Below are 10,936 nucleotides of genomic sequence, written 5' to 3' on the forward strand. Positions count from 1 at the left end.
TTCATAAATTGATTCTTGAAGAACACTAAATAGTGACAAATGTTTTAAGTATTTCCATTAACTGTTATCTATGTTATTTGACTTGCTCTCAAGTTGTCCAGTTGGTCAGATGTAATAGAATTGATAGAGATGCAAGCCAGACCAGTATCCTGGCATTCAAGCTGAGCCTGAGGCTTTTTAGGCCCTTGAGTATATCCTGATCTCTTTACTGTAAAAAAAGCTTCAACAGTGATTACTTAAGAATTCACATTGAGACTGTTGTTGTTTTTTAGAAATTAAGTAGGTCCTTGTTATTAGCAGATCTCTCATATTCATTATTTTCACTATTTACAGCCAGTCCCTCAGGTTCATAATGTGGAGTGATGTATAATTTTACTAAAACATAAATTTGAATCTTGTGTTCCCAGAGAACCAGTCACTTAGTACGTGAGCCCATCTGACCACCTAACTGCGTTTTCACTAATTGTTGTGTAACTTATTATGTAACTTTTGAGTTATACCTGAAATGCATGTTATGGGAAATTTTTTTACTTTAATTCATCATAGTGATATTTGCAAATCTGGACAACTAAAAAGACTTGCCGAGCTGCATGAATATCAATTTCTACCATGTGCCATTTCATCTAATAACATGATATGACCATTTTTTTCTCATATATGAAACCAGAATAGGTTTGTTTAAATTTTTTCAGTGTCTCTTTAGTTTACCATATTTTGCTTTTTAATATGTAAAATCCACTACAATTCAGAGCTTACCTTAAATGGAGAGAAGAAAAAATTATGTAACTGAAATCTTGTTTTGTCGGAATTGTACCTTAAGAGAAGGTTAAGAAGATAAATTTAGAAAATCATAGTTTAGTATTCATTACTGATGATCTTACTTATCCACATATTTGAAGATCATAGATATTGAATATTTGTTAAGTTTTCTATCTAGTATCTTCAGGATATTGTATGATTTATTTACATGAAACAAGAATAGACTTTAGCTCAATAAAAATACTTTTCAAATTTGTTTAAAATCCTTTTATTTAGATTAGAACTAATAAAAAAATGCAAGGAATTTTAAAAATCCTCGTTCTTATTTTCAGGGCTGTGGGTCACAGAGTTTTCGGCAGTCTTTACCAAGACCAGATTTTAGAGAAACTCAGAAAGTCGGCAGAGCACTGTGATAGTTTGCAGTGTTTCTTTATAATACATTCCATGGGAGGAGGTAAAAGTTTTCACTCACTTGCCTGTAACAGTGTTAAAGTATAAGTGGGAATTCATTTTGCAAACATAAGTCTTGTTTTTAGACATGTGCTTGATAAAGATAGAACTATTCGGAGGGTGTATAGTTTGAGTATGTAAACATACACCTTTTTATCTTAAAATTTTGTGGTATTATGTCACTATTTTCTCTCTCTTTTTTTTTTAATGTAAGCCCTCTTAAGAATCAACAGAACTATACTGGAAAATTTTTTTTCTTGTACCTTTAGTTTCTTTTACGGAACATGCAGCTACTTTTCAGGATGTATGAGCTTTTGAGGAATGCTGACTTTCTCCTCAGAGTTTGCCTGTACAGTCCTGTTTCCTAGAGTGAAGCATTTTTGACATGTTCATAAAGTATGCTTGCCAAAGAATATCAATACCCTGTCTTTAACCATCTTCAAGCCTTTCTTGTCTCCAAAAAGAGAAAAAAAAGTAAAAGAAACTAGTTTAGTCAATTCCTTTAGATCGTTTATTACACGGCAGTTAATTGACTTGAACTAAAAATAAATAATCAGCATTGCTTCCTTCCCCCAGGGAAGTCTATACCTTAGAACTGAAGTATTTTGCTCCCCTCTTCTGTAAAAATAGAAACAGAATGTAATTTGCTGATTTTTAAATAGGCTTAGCAAATATTAAAAGAACAAAATTGTCACACTTTTTCCTCCAATCTGAGATTAAGATTTTATATTCAGCAAGTTATGTGTATGTACAGTTGATTTTTATAGATGTTATTCATTGACATAGCATTGTAAAATTAAAAGTTAAAATTACTATGTAACCATGTCTCTAAAAGACCCTCATAATCATTCAGTTAAGAAACAAATTTGTCTTTGTACTAGTATAATTAACCTGCAAATTTGAGTTAGTTTTTTTAATTGATTTATAGTTCATTATATCTTTCTAAAAAATACCTTTATTACCCAACATCTGAGAAGAACATACTTACAATTCACTTAAAATGGCAAAAATAAATATTACTAAAGGTTAAAAGTAAAGTTCTTTTTTCCCACGTCTAATCCCTACTCCCTGTCCTCACAGATGGTCAGGTTTGCGGGGTCTTTTTATGTCTGTTCTTTCAGATATATTCTATGCCTATCAAAGCATGTATGTATATTTTTACATAAACAAGATTATCCAATATATACTATTCTGTAATTTTTCCACTTTATCTCTTCCTGGAACATCTTTCCATATCAGCTCTCTGTCATAGAATCAATTATACAATTTAAAGTGAATTTGTTATTGATGGGTGTTAAGTGTTTATGGTATTTAGTTTTTACATCCCATCATCAGTGAAAGTGTGGGACAAATACTTCTGCATTTGTGCCACTATAGCTTTAGACAGTATTCCTAGGAAGAAGATAGGACCAAAGCATATGTACATTTAAAATTTTGACTGATATTACCTATACACCTTCCTACAATATTGCACCAGTGCTTCTTACTGGCAACAATGTGTATGAGTTTCTATTTCCCTACACTAACACCAACACCGAGTATCATGAGACATAAATCTATTATATGCAAAAGTATATCTAGTTTTAATTAGAAAGGTTGAGCATCTTCTATTTGCAATTTGTATTTCTTTTATTATGAGTTAAATATTTCTATCCTTTGCCCATTTCATGGTGGCATTATTCATATTTTTTGTTGTTGATTTGTGGGAACTTTTTCTTAGAGAAACTTAGTCCTCCATCATATACATTGAAGGGTTTTTTTGTAAGTTTGTCCTGTTATTTTGTTTATGGGTTTTTTAAGTATATATAGAAGTTTTGTTTATTTTTAATGAAATCAAAACTGTCTTTTCTGTAATGGCTCTGGTTTTTTAATGATGCTTAGAAAGTCCTTCTCATTAAAGATCACCCCAAGAATCTCCCTCACTTTGACTTAGTACTTTTAGCATCACAGCCTTTTAATATTTATCTGCATGGATTAGAACATTGGCTTTTAAACTTTTTTTTAACCAGAATGGTATGAAATACATTTTATATATCACAGTGCAGCATACACACATGAAAAAATATATTAAGAAAACATTATTTACTCATACTACATCTGACATGTTATTTTCTACTGTTTCATTTAAGAAAAGAAAACAGTACTAATCTATTCATTAGTTTCATAGCCCGCTAATAGTTCAGAACCCAGTTTGAAAAACACTGGATTAGAGGATTCCAGTTTTAAGTTCTGAAAAATTTCTGAATTTATGTAAGTGTAACTTTATGTATCAGAAAAGTACCTTTAATGAGATTTTCCTAGAGTTTCTGCTTTTAAATAAGTTGTGCTTCATATTTGAAAATTTTTGAAATTCGAGGTAGACATGCTTAATTGTAAACAATTTTAACTGTTTAAATTGCTTGATGACATGATAGTTTTCTTCATCATGAAGATTGTATACACACTACACTAAAGCTGTCAAGTTAGTTTTCTTAAGTTGCTTAATATCAAATGTAGACTGAACACTCTCTTAGTTGAATTTTTTACTTGTGCATGTGCAGTTGGTTCTTGTGGCATTACATAGGTATAACTTAATTATGAAAAGGAGTAAAAGATAGATAGCCCTCCCAAACTCACTGTCAGAGCCAGAGATGGAATTCAGGACTTCATTTCCTGGATGTTGCCTTCATTTCCTGCCAAAATTAGATTAGTTAATATATAATCACAGAAATAAGTTGAAAATTAGTTTTTCAAATATAAAATTCTGGCCAGGTGTGGTGGCCCATGCCTGTAATTCCAGCACTTTGGGAGGCCAAGGCAGAAGCTTGCTTGAACCTAGGCATTCAAGACCAGCCTGGGCAACATAGGTAGACCCTGTCTCTACACAAATTAAAAAGTTAGCCAGGCCTGGTGGCGCATGCCTGCGGTCCCAGATGCTTGGGAGGCCGAGGCAGGAGGATCGTTTGACCCTAGGAGATCAGGGCCACATTGAGCCGTGATTACGCTGCTGCACTCCGGCCTGGGTGACAGAGCAAGACCCTGTCTCAAAAAAAATAAAGTGTCAAATTCCTCACAATTATATCCTGAATCATTTATGCTAATTTTTAAAAATATTTTAATCCTCAGGAACAGGATCTGGACTTGGCACATTTCTTCTAAAGATGCTTGAAGACGAATTCCCAGAAGTATGCAGATTTGTGACTTCCATTTATCCTTCTGGTGAGGATGATGTCATAACCTCACCTTATAATAGCATCTTGGCAATGAAGGAACTTAATGAGCATGCAGACTGTGTGTTGCCCATTGACAATCAAGTAAGAAATGACATTGGAACTTACGGATGAATGTTATGTATATTCAGTCTTGTATTATGTTTATGTGTTTATATTAAACATTCTCTTCACTTTTCAGCCTTCTTAGAGAAAAAATCAGTTTACATTGTTTTTCTTTCTCTTTCCTAGTAGAATATCATCTATATCCACTCTTCTTAATAGCTTCTCTCCTGATGTTTTTCCCTCAAAAGTCTTTATTTGACATCATTAGCAAAATCGACCTCATGGTGAATTCTGGAAAGTTGGGTACAACTGTGAAGCCAAAGAGTCTGGTTACTTCAAGTTCTGGGGCTTTAAAAACGCGGCATAAGAAGCCCTTTGATGCAATGAATAACATTGTGGCAAATTTGCTGCTCAACCTAACGAGGTAATTCTATCCAGGGATAGTCGAAAAACTTTATTGTGCTTTTGGTGATATTTTGAATTTTTGTAGTATCATTTTTTAGTTATTCTAAATTGTAGAAGCTGCTTCTGTTTTTATTTTGTGTTCTATCTTCTTTTCTTGGAGTGATCAAGCATAATTTTAATTTCTGTGACTCCAAAGCAGCATTTCCCCAGGTATATTCCATGGAATATTAATAGGTATCATATGATGTAAAAGATTTTGTGGTTGACACACTTGCGAAACACGTAGACAAAATTAAATATTTTTTAGCTGTGGAATGTCTTAATCATTTAAACCAACTAATCTGTACCTCCTCATTAGCTGGACCAAAAGATTTCTGTGGCTTTTTGGTATCAGAGATTGCTTTGACATTATTATATTCTAGATTATAGAATATATTAAGCAGATTCTTGAGGAATTTAGTTGTTTCTACAGTTCCTAATTATTGACCTATATGTGTTTAACTCAAATATAAAGTTTGTTTTAAATAGGATATTTTTATATGTGTAATAAGCAACTGTAATAGTATATTGGTTACACTTCAGATAATCCAGAAACAGGAATTACTGTAGGGCCAGGCATGGTGGCTCATGCCTGTAATCTCACCACCTTGGGAAGCCAAGGCAGGTAGATTGCTTGAGCCCAGGAGCTGGAGATCAGCCTGGGGCACATGGTGAAATCCCATCTCTACAAAAAATAAAAAATTAGCCAGGCATGGTGCTGTACACCTACTGTAGTCTCAGCTGCTCAGGAGGCTGAGCTGGGAGGCGGCGGTTGCAGTAAGCTGAGATCACACCACTACACTCCAGCCTGGGCAACCAGAGTGAGACCCTGTCTCCAAAAAAAAAAAAAAAAAAAAAATTTAGATGTTGTGTGTTATGTTTTATTTTATACATCATTGTTCTGATACTAAATTTCACTAATAACGGAAGAAAAGCATGTGTTCTACACTGAAAAACAGTGTGCAAAAGAATTTGAGAAACTACCTGCTGAGTAAATCGAGCTACATTTAAAAGTGTGTAATTTTAAAATTAAACATTTTCTCATCATTTTAATCTTAACTTTTTAGCTCTGCAAGATTTGAAGGATCCCTTAATATGGACCTTAATGAAATCAGCATGAATTTAGTTCCTTTTCCTCAACTTCATTATCTCGTGTCAAGCCTAACACCTCTGTATACACTTACAGATGTTAACATTCCTCCTAGAAGGTAAGGTGTAACTGTTTCAATTTTTTGAGGCTTCAAAAAATTTACTTTAAAAAACATTTTTAAGAGAAAAAAGTTTGCAATAACTCTAGTTATTTAATTGTATCATCTTATCTGTGAGAAGTATATAAAATACAGTTGATGACAGCCATTTTTCCGTTAAATGAATGCATCTTTATTTAGAATTAATTGTTGAAAAATGTCAGTATTAAACTATTTGAACTTTAATAATTACATGTGTAGGCTTATGAAAAGTCCTTTGAAGTCTGACAAACACATTTGAATCCTGATTGTCACTAGCTACAGGACCTTGGGCAAGTGACTTAAACTTTCTTAGTTTTTCTCATCTGTAAAAATGAAATAGTACCTACCTCATATACTTACTGGGTAGATTAAATGAGTTTGTTTTAAAGCTACTATCACAGCCCAGTACCATAGACGAATTTCAGATGTAACTTTGTCTGTTTTCCAGAACACCTTGCTTTGTAACTGTGTGTCATTGTTAAGCATAAAGATTACATCAGTATACTTAACCAAAAATGTAGTTTTGAAAGATACTCTTAGCATGTATACTGACGATGAGCTTGAGAAGTTCACAGTGGCATTCACAGTTGACTGAGGGCAAAGGTCCTGCCAAACTCTGTAAGGGGATAGTATGTAAATAAGAAAGGAAAAACTAAATTGGCTGAGTGCCGTGGCTCACACCTGTAATCCCAACATTTTGAAAGGATGAAATGGGGGGATCACTTGAGCCCAGGAGTTCAAGACCAGCCAGGGCAACATAGTGAGACCCTATCTGCACTTGTAGTCCCAGCTACTCTGGAGACTGAAGTGGGAGGATCACTTGAACCCAGGAGTTTGAGGCTGCATTGAGCTATGATTTTGACCCTGCACCCCAGCCTGGACAACAAAGCAAGACCCTGTCTCTAAAACAGATTGAAAATAATGTTTAAAAAGTTTTTAAAGAAAACTAAATTAAAGATTCCTTTTTATAATTAAAGTTTTGACAAGATAATTCTATACTTTAGGAATGTCGCAAGTGATATTGGTAAGTTTTCATCTAAGCCAACAGCAAATGACCATTTGCCAACTAATAGATAGGACTCCCTTTCTGCATGGGATGCTGGTGACCTTAACAAGCTAAGCATCATACCCAGTGTGTGCAACATGGTGATTATTAAATGTCCATTGGCATCAGCCTAGCATTGGAGTCTGTGTATTGTTAGATATAAACTTTGTCAGTCACCTTTATTTTCGTCTTTTATCTTTCAGTTAAAAGACTTAGGTTAAAAGTCTGCTTTTAGGAGCACTACTATGGAGTTTCATCTTTTATAGGAGAGCTTCACATTGTCCTTTGATAATTTCCTCCTGTTAACTAATTTATGATATAATATACTTTACAAAGTAATAGTCTTAATGTTACAGGCTTTTAATTAGTTTTAGTAGTTTGGATACTATGAAATAAATAAGGTATACTGAACTAAGTAATAATGATACAAATTTCAAAAATCAGTACTATATAGAGTTCAGTAATACTACAGTCAACATTTTGTAGCTACCTGAAATCACCAATATACTGCAGAAGCTTTTTCCTCCCAGAAAAAGAAAATATTACATGATTTCTTCTCTTTTCATATCATCAAGATTGCTTCAAGAAAATTATAGTTATTTAATGTTTTTAGAATACATGTAATCTAATATTTTGTTAGTGTAATATTTAGTGTGGTATATTTACTTATAGAGGACTATCTTCATTTTAGTTATACCTAGAAGAAAAAGGTAATATTTTGTATAAACAATGACACTTTCACTGTTGCAGATTGGATCAGATGTTTTCAGATGCCTTTAGTAAAGACCACCAGCTGCTTCGGGCGGACCCCAAACACAGTCTTTACCTTGCCTGTGCGCTCATGGTTAGAGGAAATGTACAAATTTCAGATGTTCGTAGAAATATTGAAAGGTTTGGTTCCTATTTTTAAAGATAATTTGTGTGGGCTGCTTGGGACAGTGTGGCATAGTAGTTAGTTAACAGCTGCCCTTCAAATTCTAACAATGCCACTTACTAAAGTGTGACCTTGAACAAACTACTTAGTCTCTTTGTGCCTTGTTTTCTTCAAGTGTAAAATAAGGATAATAATAGTACATAGTTTTTATTTAGGAGTATTAAATGATATATGACATGTTTTATGAAAGTGTTCAGAAAATCATAGCTATACTATTTTTATTACCAGTACCACCAGTACTACTACTACTACTACTACTTCTGATTTTTGTGTTACTATTTCATTCTATTTATAAGAAAACTAGTCTGTTGAATTACAAAGTAAGGAAAATGATAGTACCTTTATTTGTTTATATCCCTAAATTTCTCCTCTTGAGGAATGAGTTTCTAGCTTCTTGAATCACCATCACAGCCAACTTAATGTTCCCCTACAAAATGTCTCTTAGTTCACTGTCCGACTGTACCATGTTATTGCCAATGGTAAAAAATAGATAACTTAGCATCTAAACTAAGCAATTAGAACGATACCATCCATAATGTTCTGGTTTAACTAATATGAGCACTGCCATAATATGGCAGACATTTTTAGTAACTTAGTTCTTACCTTTGAGATTTTTTTTTTAAATCTCAGATTAAAACCATCTCTACAATTTGTCTCCTGGAATCAAGAAGGCTGGAAGACCAGCCTGTGTTCCATACCTCCTGTGGGCCATTCTCATTCTTTATTAGCTTTAGCAAATAACACATGTGTGAAGCCCACCTTCATGGAACTGAAGGAGAGATTCATGAGGCTCTACAAGAAAAAGGTAATTATCGTACAGCTTTGTAACTATATGTGTTTATTTTGGCTATTTAAGATGTATTCTTAAAAATTACACTATTACAAATCAGAGGTGATCTTTTCTATATGTGTTGTACTGATTATAACTGAAGAGGAGAGGCTTGCTCATACTACTTTTACTCTAAATGAGAACATTCATGAGTTTATGGGATTCATTCAATTTGACACAAGTTCTCTTTCAAGTGTAGAGCTGAACTCTAATTTTAATAAGGAATATTTACCTTTTAGGATAGTCATATGTATTAAAGTTCCTGAAATAGTAAACGTTACCTAATTTTTTAATTTATAGGCTCACCTTCATCACTATCTACAAGTTGAAGGGATGGAAGAAAGCTGTTTCACAGAAGCTGTGTCATCTTTATCAGCACTCATACAGGAATATAACCAACTGGATGCCACAAAAAACATGCCTGTGCAAGATTTACCCAGACTAAGCATAGCTATGTAAAAAAGAAACCCTCAAAAATACTTTCTTAATTTCACATTGTTTTTTCTGACCTTTCTGTTTCAATATTTTTGTAATTTGGAAACCAGTTTTTTCATATTAGGAAATATTTTTGTCTAAAAGAGTGATTTCTGTTTAATCACAATTTGTTGGTAATACCAATGTGTGAAATTAATGAAATCTTAGTACCTTAACTTCAAACATTTCTCTTCAGAAAAGTTCCCTTTTCTAAAATTGAGAGAACAGAGTTCTTCAATATTTTGCTGTATTTATAGCCTCATATTTAGGCATTTATGCACTGATAATCATATCTTCAATTAAAATCTTGTATAGATATATTTGTATAATTATTTATAATTTATATTTTGATATTCTATTTAAGTTATCCTGATTCTTTAAATGTAGTTCCTGGGAGTAGAAGAACACAGTATAAATATTTCCATGTAATATCCACTAAATTTTCAGGCATAGGTTTTATTACAACTGTTAAGGAGGTTTTGCTGCTTCTTTAGATAACAATTTGTTTGCTCAAAAGAATCCTAATTTGTACACTTTTGTATTAAACTTTTTAAATAATTGCTTTCTTATCAAACCAATTGATTTTATAATAAATGTCCATATTTTTCAACAGTACTACTTGTTATTGTTCTGCATGTCATTTATACAAATGAACAGAATGTTACTAAGCTTGATATCTTCCAAACTTTGCAATAAATGGCTGTAATTGTTCCAGTTACTATAATCTTCAGTTCTAGCCTTAACATTAATTGATTTTTAATAGCAATTTATATTTCAGATCCACAGGTTAATTTTAAGTTTTATTATTTATATTTCTTTCCTTTGCAATGTAATGATACGGTTCTTGGTCTTTGTCTTGGAAATTTAATTTTTTATAATATTCAATATAAAAAATTTTAGATTGCAGTTGTTAACAGTGGCCAGAAAAGTTGCATTTTCTCCTCTCCAAAAGAAACTGATGTTAAAGATCAGGCAATGAGAAGTCTAAATATATTTACAGCTTAATCTTATTACTGTTCAAGAATTAATCTAGAATTTCACTTGCCCTATAATGATTTATCAACTAATGGGCACCCAGGCTACATTGTCAAATATAGATTAAATTTTTTAAATTTAGTATGCTTTTTTCCCCCCCAAAGGAGTCTCGCTCCTCCGTGCCAGTGCAGTGGTGCAATCTCAGCTCACTGCAACCTCCACCACCTGGGTTCAAGCAATTCTTCTGCCTCAGCCTCCCCAGTAGTTGGGATTACAGGCACACGCCACCACACTCAGCTAATTTTTGAATTTTTACATTACAGACAGGGTTTTACCTTGTTGACCAGGCTGGTCTCAAACTCCTGACCTCAAGTGATATGTCTACCTCGGCCTCCCGAAGTGCTGGGATTACAGGCATGAGCCACTGTGCCCAGAGTAAAATTTAGTATGCTTTTTATACATCTTTAGCAAGTATTCCAGATTATTTTGTAAAATATTTTATTGTAAATTGCATATTTTTTCATATACAAAATGCTTAGATGG

At 33.2% G+C, this 10,936-nt stretch overlaps 1 protein-coding gene across 1 annotated transcript in view; it reads left to right on the forward strand.

The window, feature by feature from the left end:
• TUBE1 (tubulin, epsilon 1) overlaps positions 1 to 10,148 on the forward strand; it is a 16,443-nt gene extending 6,295 nt beyond the window's left edge. Inside the window, exons 6-12 of the mRNA XM_011970649.1 lie at positions 1,036 to 1,213; positions 4,315 to 4,502; positions 4,712 to 4,887; positions 5,975 to 6,115; positions 7,932 to 8,072; positions 8,746 to 8,920; positions 9,245 to 10,148. Of these exons, the coding sequence (XP_011826039.1) occupies positions 1,036 to 1,213; positions 4,315 to 4,502; positions 4,712 to 4,887; positions 5,975 to 6,115; positions 7,932 to 8,072; positions 8,746 to 8,920; positions 9,245 to 9,403 (1,158 nt within the window). The 3' untranslated portion in view covers positions 9,404 to 10,148. The remainder of the gene's footprint in view (positions 1 to 1,035; positions 1,214 to 4,314; positions 4,503 to 4,711; positions 4,888 to 5,974; positions 6,116 to 7,931; positions 8,073 to 8,745; positions 8,921 to 9,244) is intronic.
• The last annotated feature ends 788 nt before the right edge of the window (positions 10,149 to 10,936 follow it).

Source organism: Mandrillus leucophaeus, unplaced genomic scaffold (assembly GCF_000951045.1).
Source record: "Mandrillus leucophaeus isolate KB7577 unplaced genomic scaffold, Mleu.le_1.0 Scaffold96, whole genome shotgun sequence".
NCBI classification, from domain to species: domain Eukaryota; kingdom Metazoa; phylum Chordata; class Mammalia; order Primates; family Cercopithecidae; genus Mandrillus; species Mandrillus leucophaeus.